Source organism: Pygocentrus nattereri, chromosome 3 (assembly GCF_015220715.1).
Source record: "Pygocentrus nattereri isolate fPygNat1 chromosome 3, fPygNat1.pri, whole genome shotgun sequence".
NCBI lineage: Eukaryota > Metazoa > Chordata > Actinopteri > Characiformes > Serrasalmidae > Pygocentrus > Pygocentrus nattereri.
The window spans coordinates 13,065,317-13,081,451 of record NC_051213.1 but is presented as its reverse complement, the minus strand read 5'-3'; the positions used below and the strand labels follow the sequence as shown (position 1 = coordinate 13,081,451).

Sequence of the window (16,135 nt, the reverse complement as noted above, 5' to 3'; positions counted from 1 at the left end):
CCCTAATCACCCAACGAAAACAATTAGAAATCTATTACCTTCTCTCTCTGCTTGAACCGCATGTCGTAGCCTATGAAATAGAGGACCAGAGGAAGAGAGAACAGTGGGAGAATGGCTTCAGGTGGCTTGAGCCATAGGAAGGGTAAATGGCAGGAAAGGCAAAGCGCCAGGGAGGCAGAGTAATCCACAACGGAACCGCTTCTGTTATCATTCTTCCTCACGCGGTAGCCCATGACATCTCGCTAATCTGCTCTTGATCCTCTAACCAAGCAAACCTGTGCCTTGAACGCAATGATTAGCTGAGCTACAGCCAAAACATGGCCTCCTCTATTGGAAGCACCATCGCCAACCACTAAGAGAGCACAGAGAGAAGATGGAGGTGGTAAGCCACTCAGTCTCACCACATACATGAACAACCTTCTGGATTTGTTGTTACCGGACAAGGTTGCTTAAGGCACTTTTTAAAGGATTTGACTGGCTCATTAATATGGGATCTGTGCAATTTCCCCAAATTACCACATAGAGCCTGAATGTACACATCAGCTTATTCAACAAGTACAACATTAATAACATTAGTGTAACAATAAACTGTGGCGAAGGTGACTGTGATTGCACTTCAGTTTGGGCATACATTTCAAAATTCTATGAAATCTATGATATTGCAAACCAATTAAAATCATTAAAATTAATTGTAGCTTCAGATATGGCACTGCCTGAAGTCTGCAGCTTTGTAGACTCCCTCCATTTACTTAGATCAAGGTTTCAAGGGGCTATCAGTAGAAACTACCTCAACCCTTTTGCCAGTCGTAATGGTGCCAGTGACTTTCAAGGTTATGTACAATGGAAATCTCTAGGAGTGCCTTTCTTTCATGACAGCATAAAATGCAGAGCCAATCTCTGAGGTCAATGTAGCAAACTCTAATCAATAATCTTCAGCCAACAGGTCTTTTTTCAGGTCAATTTTTAATGTATTCAACATGATTGATCAACAGTGTTCAAACTCAGTTTCATTTAGTGTGTACTTGAACATCTGGAATGACCAGAATGGTCATGCTGCCCCAGATAGAACAAGAGCTAAAACAGTCATTTCCAAAGGCACTTCGTTTTCAACAGGCTAAGAGCACATAGCTGATTACAGCCATGAAGTAATTTATATGACAATGAAACATATCTGCACCTGGACGCAAATGGAGACCTTCTCCATTTTCACTGAAGGATCTTTCCTTATTTATAAAGGACACTGAAGGGCACACAAAAAAGAAACCCAACAGAGGAAACTTGCACCAGATCCAAACTATATTGTTCCCCAAATACTGGCAGAAGAAAATCTTAATCAACATAAGAAAAGCTTAATCAACATACTCCAAATACCAGGTAAATGGAAAGCTTTTGAGGTTTAGAATTTGAAGCCTGGATCATGGGAGTAGCCTGCATGCCAAATGCAAAGGGATGCAGCAAATAAAGACAGGGTGGCCGCCGCAGTTCAAGAAAACGTGAATGACATCTGCTTCTCTCAGAATCTTGGAATTACGATTCCACTGAGCCCATATGTCATTCCACATCACAAGAGCGGATGCTCTGTCTCATCAAAGCAAAGAGCAACACATAAGGAAATGCTGGTAATTGTTGTCTTGCCTTGTACTCCCCACTGTTGTGGAGGGCAGACTACTCCACAATTCCTATCACATATCTAACACTGAGCTAACTGTCACTCATGGGGGAGAAAAAAAGAAAGAAAATGTTAGTTTTAACCAACAAAAACATGAATTGCTTTTCTCTCTGTTCAGGAAATATCCTAGATCACTGCTAAAGAGCATGCACTGGAAATTAGCACCAAACACGTAGACATATAGCGTATATCTCCTTAATTAGTCAGTCTGCAAAGATGACTAGGAAGGACACTTAGCGGCGAGAGGCAATCATCATTAAATGTTAAAAGGAGGTAACACAAATTCCATGAATAATCGGGCGGTAGTTAATGTGAGGGTTGTGGCTGCTGCCTCGTTAGCATGACTCAGACGGTGTTGTAAAGGCCATTACCCAAGGCGATGCCTCGCACAGGTCTGCATGTGTGCATGGACATAGGATCCATTAGTTGTAATTTATTCAGTCAGTTGGGAGGGGTAAAAGGGTGATTAGGCTAAAAATAGCTCAGATATGGCCAGGGGAAAGTCCTGTTCTGGTATCCCAGGAAGAACGAAGGGGCCCTGGGGTCGCCCAAGCCTCCGTGGCTGCCTGTTCACGATCATTAGCATGGCTCAGTTATTCTGCTTTTTTTACACCTGTCCTAATTAACTACCAATAGCCAAGCTCAATTGGTCACAGAGCTCTTATATGTACCATTACCACAATGCCATCAGCGAGGATGCGAATATTCTGAATAATTTTAGGCAGTTTCTGCTGAGTCATACAGCTAATTGACCACAGTAATCCTCACTATAGCATTCCCACAAACTGCAGTCGACCTGCAATCTGTAATGCACTGACCTGCACCATATGGCACCACTTACCTTTCCAAACCACAAGGACATGCAGTTCATTAGCTTATAACACAACGCGTTATGGTGGATTATTCATTGCTGCGGTTTTGGCCCAGTTAATTTTACAACTGAGCATAAAGCTGTATGAGGTTCCAAAGATGGTCTGAGGCAGTCTGAGTGGTTCCAGGTGTGACTGATTTTCAGCGATCTTTCACTATTTGACTGGGAGCCTGGACACTAGAAGCACAGGCTGTCACAAACTCCAGGGAAGATACTTTTATGATTTTGTTCAGTGTTAAAGGACATTTAAGGCAGCTCAAGGTGTTTCAACCCCCACCCCCCACCCCCCCATACACAGAAGGGAACAAGTTCCAGGTGTGGAAGCTAACATGATATATTCTTGCAAGGTAAAATCTCATTATTTTCAAAACTCCTACCACATATCCTTCATAGAAAAGCCAACCAGTCGACCACAATGGCCACATAGTCGATCAATTTTGCTCTTAGTCAACATTCTTGGCAGCTCTATACATTTGTTCCAGAATAGGTTTTCTACATGGTTAAACTCTACCTAGGGCGTTCAGAAACTGTGTTCCTGTGTTGTGACTACAGCACATAACTCCAGCCACTTGACACTGATGGATTAATTGCAGTCAGCCAAACAGGCTTGCCTGACTTTGAGGGTCTTAATTTCCAAGAGGATTTCAGCAAAGCCCCCCAGCACCCACTACACACATGCATACAATCCTCCATCTTCCTCCACCTCCTTCCTCTTCCCATTCGAAACACCTCTCAGCCTAATTAATGTTTTCTTGCATCACATTCTCCAAAGAGCAAGCAGTGTGCCTCTCCTTCTGCAAAGCTGCAGCCAAAAACCTCTATTTAACACCATACCACTTATTCCAATTTAAGAAAAGAAAATCTTTGATTTGATAGCAATTACCTAAAATGACTTCCTAAACACACACGTATGAATGTGGCCTTTCAGTAGAGAGCTATAATAGTTGGAATTATGCTAGCAAAGAGTTTGAAGGGTGAACTAAGTACTGCAGGTCACATTAAATGCATTTGCTGCGTTATGCTAAAAAGAAATACAGCACGGCCTCGAGAACTCTGGCGAACTCTACTAGGAGCTCTAAAAATGAAGCACATGAAAAATTAACTACTAAGAACAGCTACAAGTAAACAAGACACAGACACAAACAGGCAATATTTAAAGAATAATAACAAAAATAAATAAATTCCACTCCCAGTTGGATTCCCAGCCAAAGTGCTAAGAGCTAGCATGCCCAAGCGCAGACAGATAAGCCAGTCCGGTCATGATGCTAAAGTGACTGGTTGTCTTACCTTCTGTCCTGTTTGGGCGGGGTGTGAGGTTAATCTCGTCAGCTACTGTTAAAGAGGCATAAAGAATTGTGATTGGTTAGTGCAAGATGTTCCAACATTCCCAAACCCCAAGCATTACAGAGTGCCTTCATTTCCATTACTGGCATTTCCAAAGGCCATGGGAAGCAAGCAAATGACTGGAGAATGAGAGACAGAAATAGACTGACAAATAGATTAACAACAGAGAGAGATATGGAATATCATGCTTCTCTCAGAGTCATTCATATTCACTGGAGGACAGGTTATAATGTGTTAGGTGATTACTCATAGCCCCATGCACGTCATGAAGCCAATCCCCTGTTCTCCCTGGCACGCTTTATCACACATCTAAGAGAATGCAAAGCATCGGCGGTGTAGACGCTTCTGCGTAATCTCCGAGATGGCTCTCAGATCTGTCTTTAGGTAGACACCGCTGATCTGGTGCACTACTGAGCACTCGAGACAAGACAGAGAGGGCAAAAAATGTCATGCAGGTTTGAAGGGGTAAAAAGACAGGCCATTTCTGGCGAATTACTTAGCGTGAACTGAGAACAGGTGATTTGCTGGGAGTGGAAAGTGCCTCTAATGACCAGTGATGAAGCTTCAAAATAAAATGGATTGGTAAGTAATGTGCAGTACTTTCTGCTCAGTTCTTTACAGTTGTTTATGGGTCTTGAAGTAATGCTAGGAATGGTCCCTCATTCTCTGTAGCCTGTGACTGAAGGTCCATTCAGTGCTCTGCAGTCCTCCTCACTGCAGGCCTTCAAGACTCATATCCTACATTGTTCTTGTTTTGTTTTTTTCTCCTGAAGGCCTACGTATGATGTTTGTGAGGGCTCATGCACCAAAATCAGTGATGATTCATATGACCATTTTCCAACCTCTGTTTATGCCTTGAAATAAAACAGGTTGTTTGTGTATCTTTAAGACTGATGCATGATAAATGAGCTCTGTTCTGACTGATTGATTGTATCATATTTTATTGCAGCTATGTAGGCTGAAATACTCCTTATAACTTAAGCGTGAATGGGTGGGGCTAAACTGCTGTAGACTGAATAGGCGAATGTATATAAATATTTATCACAAAAACAATGAATTTATTTTAGCAGCTTACTTCCTATCTATGGAATATAAGGACTAGAAAGTGAATGGTATGTTCTGAAACTTTACAGTATTTACACATTACATCAAACACTTTTATGTTAAAAGAATTTAGGTAAATTTGGTTTTGCATGATATGGGACCAGTTTCTTATAACAAAACTGACATAATGTCTAATGAGACAAACCAATTTATCAATAAACTAAAGCCCATCAGTTCAGTTGAATCACTTTAACACTGAAGCAGAGCTAATTATTTATTCAACTATTATCACTAATAATGCAAATTTGTGATGCTATGCTCAACTCTTGCCCAACAACACTACTGAGGTTCTGTGAACTTGGCAAAGCTAAAAGGAAACGATTTCTCCTAAAAGCCTCTCAAACTTCACTTTCCGTTGATTAGGAGTGGCGTAATTGTTTCATCAGGGGGACATCACTCCACATATCAATTTTTCATCAGGAGTGAGGGCAACTGACAGCACAATTATGGCGCATTTTGATAAAGCATGATGGAGAGGCAGTAGCTAGGGCCCAAAGCTCTTTACACACCGGAGGATTCTCCTACCGTTACTAATGGCTCTGATTGAGCCCAGCTAGCTGCAGCTCCTTTTAATTGATATCCAGAGCCTAATGCAGCTCAACCTAGATGTGGGACTAAAATGAGTCTTATCAGCCCTTTCCTTTCACTTTCCCGCCTCTTTCCCCTCTGAGTGCTGTATCAGCTTTCTCTCCCATGATTTGTGTGATGCAGGAAAAAAGTCCTGATGAACTTCCTGAGAGGTTTCTGGAGCTTTTTGAAGAGTGAGTGGTGGCTGAGTGGAGAAGAGGCCAGTCTCAGGAGTCCAGGGTCTCCATGGTGACTGGCAAAGAGCAGGGAAAACCTGTTTTATCTCCTCCGATTAGCCACTCGCTGGAGCGGCAGCATGCACAGGTCCTAGGGGACATGCAGAGTGCCTCTCCATGTTCCTCAGCAAAGGAACGACCCTGACCTGTTCCAATAGCACTGCTACAGCTGCCTTAACTCAGGGCAGGATGAAATTTCGATCTTACAATGCCTGTCAAAAGTTAAGAGGCACCTAGCTTTTCCAAGCGTTTTTAACACAACTGACCATGTTTTCTTTGTTGGTTTGCAATAACGTAACAATTTAAAGACCAACCAGGTGTCAGTATTTGTGAAAGTGCTACCTAAGAATTGATGCCAAATCTCACATGCTGTCTCTTGATGTGATGCCAGTACTCCTCAGCAGTCAAACCTTTCAGGTATTTATACCACCGTTGGGTCAAAACAGTTTCAATTTGTGCTTTTAGCAACATTGGAAAAGAACATTTTAAATTAATGTTACTTAAAATAAAAATAGCATTTATACTGAGGAACATAAGGGAAAGGAGCAGGGATAGGGGAGTGGCTAAAGTCAGGATGGATGATTTTGGGCTCTAGATTTTACAGAGATGTAGTTACCTAAATCCATGCTCTTAGATTTGCGAGTTTTGATGATCTCTAGTTGAGTAGCATCTCCATACTGTTTGGTTCTTTTCTCTGACATGCTCTGTCTGCCAAAGCCCTCCCTCTGAAATGCACCATCAGGATCTGCATCTGGGCTCAGAGAACTGAAGAGAAAGAAAGAGAGAGAGAGAGAGAGAGAGAGAGAGAGAGAAAGAGAGTGAGAGAGAGAAAGAGAGCGAGAGAGAGAGACATGGGGTGATTATATATAATGTTAAATTATGTGATATTACAAACTGATGCATTAAGTAAACACTATTATTACCTTACAGTGTACTGCTGCACTGTGAATGGAGTGATAACAGCGATAGCTCTTTTTCCTTTTTCTTTATTTGTAGGTTAGGCTGAATACCAAAGAATTACACAAACACACAAAAATCTGTATGTCATTCCAAGCATAAATAGACAGATTTAACACTAATTTAAAGTTCTCCATGACATCTGAGGCCCTAAAGAGAGCAATGCAGCCCAGGGACAGACCCTGAAACCCATTTACTCAGTGTGATGACCTCCCCCTGCAAAACAGCCCTCTACACATTCCCATCTATCTAAAGCAGGCAGCAGTGAGTGAGTGAGTGAGTGGCAGGGAGAGAAAAAAAGAAAGAAAGAGAAAGGAAAGAGGGAAAGAAAGAAAAAAACATACCTAAAAGGAAAAACAAAGCAAGGAAAGCACAAAAGAAGGAAAGAAAAAGAAAAAACTAAACAAAAGAAGAAAAGAAAGCAAGAAAAAACACAAGGAAGGAAAGAGGGAAAAAGAAAAAAATTCAAAACAAATATGAAGAAAAAGACAAGAAAAGAAAAACAAGAAAGAAAGAAAGAAAGAAAGAAAGAAAGAAGACAGACAGAGAGGGAGTGAGAGGGGTGCTGCTCAAGTGCCTCCTCCCTCAGTGTGTTAAGTGAGTGGGCAGGTGCTGCAGTGGGGGGCTGTCTGTGAGTGGGCCGCTCTGCAAGCACTTCTGATGATCAGCTTTGTTTAGAAACTCTCCCAACACTCCAAAACCTGTCCATCTGACCACAAGGAGTTTGTGTGCTCAAGGATAAATAAAAACAGCCAGTGTGGTCACTCCTCTGTCCCCCGACCATGCTAACAGCCCACAGAGTGGGACAGAAAAACTGCCATCAAACACACATCACTGTCAGCTCCAGCCTTTCCACAGGAAGAGGAGGAAAAGACGCACGGATGCATTATTCATCTCTAACTCACTACACTTCTTCTCCTGTCTGCATCTCTCTTTCTCTCACTCACACACACAAAGTGTGTGAGTGTAAGAGGAAGATGCTGATTCTTAAAGCAGATATCAGACATAGCATGCAATAGTGCATTAGTCGACTAAACAAAAACTGAGGAACAGACAGAGTACAGGAAAGAAGAAGAGACAATACAGGAGAGGAGAGGTGCTGCTATATCCAGCACTTCCACTACACAAACCTCGCCACCAGCATTGTCAGTTTTGGACGAGACCTGGTTGGACCTCTAGATGGTACCTTGAAAACTAAGTGGTCGCTGCAGATGGAATGCGAGAGAATTTTCTTTCGTCAAGGACATCACTGCTGATTTTTGCCAATCCGATGTTCACTCTACTCAACAATCTGATCCATTTACATGCACACTAGATGTAATCTGGTCAAAATTATGTGCATGCGTAGAGAACCACGTTACCATGAACATCACCATGACAATGAACATCACGTGAGTCCAGGCAGAGTGAGACGAGCAGCAGAGAGCAGTGCTTTTGTTTTTAATTACTTTAAAATTATTTCAGATGTCAGTCATTTATTTAAAGAAGGATGAGAGGAAGACGTTGTGTTCTGAGATACATAAGCTGGACACCCGTCTCACCACTGTGTTTTAAAGTAAAACGTTTCCTTTGAAGTCCAGCTTCCGGCCACGCTGAACATTATAAACCTTTCGCGATGATGTGAACGCAGATGAGCAGAACGGACTTGAATGTTGGAAATATAATTGGAAACAGGCGTTTATGTGGTTATTCTTCTTCTACTTAACATATTATTTACAGGATTACCCACCTTGTTCAATCAGATAGAAACCGTAATGGCCTCAATCAGACTAGCCTATTCTGATTGAGGTGTTTGCATGGACGTATTCTATCCCGATTGAATTATTACTCAGATTATTAATGGATTTTTGAATGGCTACTGAATGAGCTGCTGACAGGAGTAAGGAGGAAAACTCCCATTTTAAAAATAGCCATGTATGTGTAGACTAGGCCTTACTCTCATCCAGAATGCACAACGGACTGTCCCCATGTCTCCCATGCTTTTTTTCCTGGGAATTTAATGGTGCGAGCCTCCACACAGAGCCAGCGTGCAAAAAGCCTCACACTCTCACGTTTCATCATCACAGGTTCTCCGCTTCTGTTCTGGCAATTTACAGTAGAGTGTCCCTAGAGTGGCAACATGCTACTGCTGCTGCTCTCAAAAGCCAAAGTTTTGCCTGATTCAATCCCTACCAGAGCAGCAGTTCGCATGATACTTACAACAGGCACATTGACATTTTATCCATGCCATGAGGATTTCCCAGGTTTTGTGGAGATATAACTGCTGAACACTGAAAACTGAAATTTAATTAAAAATAAAGTATGAATTAATAAATTAATTTTGAACCAGATTCCACAGTTATGACAAGCATATGTCACATACAACCCCACATATGACTTTACTAGAGCTCGGAGTGGAAACAGCAAAGGAAAGGATGGGATTTCTAAAGATGAATCCCAAGTTGACTTTCAGTGAATTGCATGCGCTGAGGTGTGATGTGTGTACAATTGTTAATGGAAACTGACATGTAAAAGGTGAACGAACACACACACACACACACACACACACACACACACACACACACACACACACATATATATATATATATATATATATATATATATACATATATACATATATACATATACACATATACATATACATATATATACATATACATATATATACATACATACATACATACATACATATATATATATATATATATATATATATATATAGAGAGAGAGAGAGAGAGAGAGGAGAGAGACTGCTAAAAAAAAAATCAAGGGAACACTTAAACAACACAATATAACTCCAAGTAAATCAAACTTCTGTGAAATCAAACTGTCTACTAAGGAAGCAACACTGATTGACAATCAATTTCACAGCTGTTGTGCAAATGGAATAGACAACACGTGGAAATCATTGGCAATTAGCAAGACACACTCAATAAAGAAGTAGTTCTGCAGATGGGGGCTCCAGACCACTTCTCAGTATCTATGCTTTCTGGCTGATGTTTTGGTCACTTTTGAATGTTGGTGGTGCTTTCACACTCGTGGTAGCATGAGACGGACTCTACAACCCACACAAGTGGCTCAGGTAGTGCAGCTCATCCAGGATGGCACATCAATGCGAGCTGTGGCAAGAAGGTTTACTGTGTCTGTCAGCGTAGTGTTCAGATGCTGGAGGCGCTACCAGGAGACAGGCCAGTACACCAGGAGATGTGGAGGAGGCCGTAGGAGGGCAACAACCCAGCAGCAGGACCGCTACCTCCACCTTTGTGCAAGGAGGAACAGTCAGAGCCCTGCAAAATGACCTCTAGCAGGCCACAAATGTGCATGTGTCTGCACAAACAGTTAGAAACGGACTCCATGAGGATGGTATGAGGGCCTGACGTCCACAGATGGGGGTTGTGCTCACAGCCCAACACCGTGCAGGACGCTTGGCATTTGCCAGAGAACACCAGGATTGGCAAACTCGCCACTGGCGCACTGTGCTCTTCACAGATGAAAGCAGGTTCACACTGAGCACATGTGACAGACGTGACAGAGTCTGGAGAGCGATCTGCTGCCTGCAACATCCTTCAGCATGACTGGTTTGGCAGTGGGTCAGTAATGGTGTGGGGTGACTCAGACCTCTTGTGAGACCATATGCTGGTGCGGTTGGCCCGGGGTTCCTCCTAATGCAGGACAATGCTACATCCTCATGTGGCTGGAGTGTGTCAGAAGTTCCTGCAAGATGAAGGCATTAAAGCTATGGACTGGCCCGCCCGTTCCCCAGAACTGAATCCAATTGAGCACATCTGGGACATAAGGTCTCGCTCCATCTACCAACATCACGTTGCACCACAGACTGTCGAGGAGTTGGCGGATGCTTTAGTCCAGGTCTGGGAGGAGATCCCTCAGGAGACCATCTGCCACCTCATCAGGAGCATGCCCAGGCATTGTAGGGAGGTCATACAGGCACATGGAGGCCACACACAATACTGAGCCTCATTTGTACTTGTTTTAAGGACATTACATCAAAGTTGGATCAGCCTGTAGTGTGTTTTTCCACTTTAATTGTGTGTGACTCCAAATCCAGGCCTCCATTGGTTAATAAATTTGATTTCCATTGATGATTTTTGTGTGATTTTGTTGTCAGCACATTCAACCTTATACAGAACAAAGTATTCAATGAGAATATTTCATTCATTCAGATCTAGGATGTGTTATTTGAGTGTTCCCTTTATTTTTTTGAGCAGTGTATACATGTATATACACACACACACACACACACACACACACACACACACACACACACACACACACACACACATTTTTGTGTGTAAACATGACCTAAACCCTTTACATGAGCACTGACTCAGAGTCACACTCACACGCTGATGAAGCCTGCACCACTCTGTTGCACTCCATCACATTCAATTAGACTACTAGAGCACCTTCAATTAGCTGTGGAGAGCAAGAGAGACAGGCCAACATAGCTTCCATAACAAGCTTGTACTGGCTCTGATACAGCCTCCTGCGGTCACAAACACCACCCCACACCACTGCAGTTGCAACACACTGTTTAACCATAATGACACACATATGACACAACAGCAGATTCTCAGGTGAAAGCACAATCAGCTAGACAAGATGAAGAGAAACTTCAGGCACCTCTTTCACCGTCCTGCTGTTATCTTATGTGATTGTTTAATTAAACAGGGTCACAAACATTATTCAGCTTGAGCTCATTTCACTCAAACACACTGTGCAATGTAATATGTAAGGGATTTGGCTGACTATTTTGTACAGATTCAACTATTTTTCCAAACCACAGGTTTAAAAAAGTTATATCCTGGATGTCAGCATTATGCAACAGGCACTGTGCTCAATGCCAACTGTGGTGGGCCAGTTATTTTTTTAATTAGTATCGGCACTAAAACGAACCTTTAACATACTAGATATTAACCAGATTGCATTTCTTTGTCATGGTTAATATAAAACTGCAAGCTTACACACCTTCTAGAAAAATGTATTTAAACAAAAGCAGTGAGCACACTTGCCTGGAGCGGAGGGCAGCCCTATCCACAGCAGCTGGAGAGCAGTTGGGGGTGAGGTGCCTTGTTCAAGAACACCTCAGTCATGTACTGTCAGCTCTGGGGATTGAACCAGCAACCTTCCGGTCACAGGGCCGGTTCCCTAACCTCCAGCCCATGACTGGCCCAATTATTGAACATTTATGTTTATGTAATCAATAACTAAAAAGTCCCCTCAACATCTGATATCAAGATATTAGCTTTAATTCATTGCTATGTACATTTATTTTGAATAATCCTTTGATATAGGAATCACAAACCTGCCTGAAGTCCATAACCCATATACATATCTCCAGATGCTCAGTATCTTGATATTTCCTTTACTTATTCCGACTGTTTTCTTTCAAATCCAGTGTGTACAATTATAGCACTTTCCCAAGTAAAACCATTCCAAACAGAGCTATATAGATCCTTTTCAAAATGAAGATACTGAATAAGTCACTTACAGTCCAAAAACTGTGCATAGGACTGCATTCTGCTCAGCCTCTGGATGCTCTGAGGACATAAAAAGGGAAACACTGTCCAGTATAGCACTACAGACTACAGAGTGTGAAAAGAACAAGAGAAGGTGATAAAAGCTTCCTCACACATTTCTAACCTCCACATACACTCACGCATGCACACATTCACACTCATGGATCTATTTATACACACAAACATCAGGGTTGTATGTGAATGTTCTGAGCCAGGTGTACAAAAGCAGCACAATAGTAGCACTTTAAGCTATTTTGTTATTTAAAAATACATCAAATTCTTCTAAAAAGTATTCTCAATAAGTAAGCACGGTCATTTAATTGTAAAAAAAAAAAATACAGCACGTAAAAGGCTTGTTTTTTAATATGCATTTTGTGAAATGTACAGATCATTAATTTTCTTCATAGTAATTCAGATTCCCCCCCAAGGTGGCAGTATTAACACCAGTAGCGATTTTCTACAGTACTAAAACCTACTTCTCAAAAATGCACGTCTGCATTCCTTCTCTAGTGTACAAATTACCTGATGACTACAACTACATTAAAACTGGAAAATAACCTGCACCGCTGCACAATTACGTTTGAGCATATGCACTGGCCAACGGGTGATTGTTGTTCTGTAGTGCACATACCACATAGTTAGAACAGCGCATGAGTAACTGACAACTGACTACAACTACCATGAGCACTTGGACATAATATTTGATTAGAGATAAATACATGAAGTTCTAAGGCACAACTATAAATAATTTCTCTTAATGCATGTTGTTGCACTACACAGCCCAACAACATAGGTGCATGCATGAATACACACATATGCACCCAAAGGAAATCTGCTACAGCTGATACAGCTTGAATATGGCAATAAAACAATTAAAAAAAAAAAAAAAAAACAATGGTTAGATGGATGAATAAATGAACAAGTACACTCGCATGATAGTGATATCACTGTAAGTGAACCCCTGGATTTGCCTCCATGGTGAATTGGTCACTGTTCAGAGTAGCAAAAGGACACAGCACAGAGTCAACAAGCAATATTCTGGTTCATATTAATGGACAGATGTCGCAGGTCCTGTTAGAAAGCAGACACAAGCATGAACATGAACGCGCACACACACACACACACACACACACACACAAAGAAGCACACACGTACATGATCCTCACCCAGCGGCCTAAGCAACCCACTGACAAACGGCTCTTTTTGTGGCTGTAATAAGCTAGCAGTGCAGCTAATCGCAACGCAAATAACAAACATCCATCACCGACGACAACCTCTCCACACAGAGCCAGAGGAGGGAGAGAGAGAGAGAGAGAGAGAGCGAGAGCGAGAGAGAAAGAAAAGGAATCAAAGAAAACGACAGTGAGAGAGAGTCAAAGAGAAAGAGTGAAAGAAAGAGTAAAAAAGGAAGCAAGAGACAAAAACATAACAGAAGAGGGCATAAAAAGGGCAATGATGGAAATAGAGAAAGAAAGGAAGAGAGAGAAATAATCTGTGTTCCAGGCTGAATGCTCAACGTTTGTACATTTGCTACACTACTCATTCAGCAGCTTTCTGAATGGATTCCTGTCACATGTGTCTCACAGCACATGAATCTGTCCTATCTCTGCTGCTGGGGGCCAAGCTGTTAATACCACCCCTACCTCCACATATACAAACTCCTGTAGAGGGTCAGTGGGTGTTCACTTCCTACCTCACTGAACACCTTCATTCTCTCTAAAATTAATACCAATATTCATGATGCCAAAAGTCATGGGAAAGCTGTATGTAAACTGATTATGAAGTAGCCTCAAGGGACGACTTGGGAACGCCCAAATCTGTATAAATTGTGAGGTGTTATCTTGTGAGTGAGGCTGAACACTGGCCAGCACATTCATGGCAAGGCAACATGAATTATCGGAGTTCAAATGAGGCATGACAGTGGGTGCCAGATGGATGGGACATTATATTTCTGAAGTTGTGCAGGCAATAAATATTCCTCGATCCACAGTGTCACGTGTCTACCAGGAATATGTCACAGAAGGCATTACCGCCTACACTGGGCAGTGCAGTGGCTGTCCAAGGGTGCTTAGTGATTGTGGCCAGCGCTCTCTGGCTAGAACTGTCTGTGGGAACAATCACAAAAATCACAACCACATTCAATGCAGGAGGCCCCTCACACATATCCCGCAGATCAGTGCAATGTTCTTTAGGTTCCATGAAACATGAAAGCAGAAGATCCACCAGAGTGCCTCTGTTAACACTATGACAATGGACACAGTGCCTCACCTGGGCTTGTGGGGTTGTTAACTGGACCCTAGAAGACTGGCAACATGTGGCACGATCCGGTGAGTCATGGTACCAATTGTTTCAGTGTGGTGATATGTGTGGCGCATAAAGCCATGGACATCAGTTGTCAACAAGGCACTATGCAGGCTGGTGGTGGTGTGCGTTCTCATGGCATTGGTTGGGTCCACCTGTCCACCTAAACACATCATTGACCAGTGACTGCTACATTTCACTGCTTGGTGACCATTTGCAGTTCTCCATGGACTTCATATACCCCCATAATGATGGGATATTCCAGCAGGATAATGCACCATGCCATCAGGCCCAAGTTGTCCAAAACTGGTTCAGGGAGCATCTGGACTGGGGTTCAATCCCCACCTGGGCAAACACCCTACACTATACCAATAAGAATCCTTGGGCAAGACTCCTAACACCGCGTTTGCCTACCTATGTAAAATGATCAAATTGTAAGTCGCTCTGGATAAGAGCGTCAGCCAAATGCCATAAATGTAAATTTAAGGTCTGACAATGTCAAGGTCTTTTTTTTTTTCACAACTAATCACATTTAAATCACAATCACAATATTGGTCAGGAAAAAAAATGCTCAGCCATAGTTGCAAATCATCTGCAACTGACGAATGCTTGATGTAAAAAACAGACAATATCAAATGCTGACGTAGACACTATTTCATCTCCAATAAAATATGCTGGATTATGATAGACATAACAATATCAAAAACTGTGTCATTGTCCGATAACCTACAGACTGCAGTGCATCTCTATTTGAATGTATTGCAGCCTCTACAAACCCATTTTAATATAGGCGAAGTATGACAGCATTCCTCCTAAGGTATGTGTTACCCGACACACAGGAACAGAAGACATTCTCACACACATACACATGAACATACACCCAGCCGAACTGTTTCTGAGATTGCGTTGTAAAACTGGGTCACTGTATAAGATTGTCTCCAGTGAGCTGTGGCTGTGCTCCTGCTAAGCAGCCATCATTAATCTTCCAAACAGCCATGTTAATGTGCTAATGAGAGATCTGTGAGCCTGCACCGCCCTAAACTACAGCTGGATCACAGCAAGGGAGCGAGAGAGCGAAAAAGGGAGGAGAGGAGGAGAAGAAGATGGTAGGCATGGAGAATAGGTGTGTCTTTCTGCCATTCATATAATAATAATTACTGTATATAACTTCAGTTAGTAATTCTTTTAAATGGCAATAATATTTGACTTGTTGTTAATAGTTTTATACACTTGTGATGCAGGGTGTTTTTATAATTGATGGACAAAAGCCACTTGACTTTAGGCAATAAATCACTGCCATTCAAAGCTTGTCACAATATGTATGTATATATATATATATATATATATATATATATATATATATATATATATATATATATTGACTGATGTGATATTTGCAAAAGATGAGTAAATCAAATTATTATTATGTTGGAAATTGGAATTACAGTTGATAACATTTTACTTTTAGCTTGCTTCAAGTAGTAGATGCATGCACACAGTTAACAGGACTTGGACAGGAGTTCCATTCAGGTAGGCTTGCCACTCGTAT

The 16,135-nt window shown here is 41.9% G+C and overlaps 1 protein-coding gene across 3 annotated transcripts in view; it reads right to left on the bottom strand.

Moving 5' to 3' along the window:
* The window catches only part of pard3aa (par-3 family cell polarity regulator alpha, a), a 521,056-nt gene that overhangs the window by 180,255 nt on the left and 324,666 nt on the right, over nt 1–16,135 (bottom strand). For 2 of the 3 annotated variants that reach the window (XM_037537061.1, XM_017704387.2), the window contains 2 exons: nt 6,408–6,556; nt 3,828–3,872 (listed from right to left, as the gene is read on the bottom strand). In XM_037537061.1, the coding sequence (XP_037392958.1) occupies nt 3,828–3,872; nt 6,408–6,556 (194 nt within the window). The remainder of the gene's footprint in view (nt 1–3,827; nt 3,873–6,407; nt 6,557–16,135) is intronic. The other variant, XM_017704401.2, reaches the window with a different exon arrangement.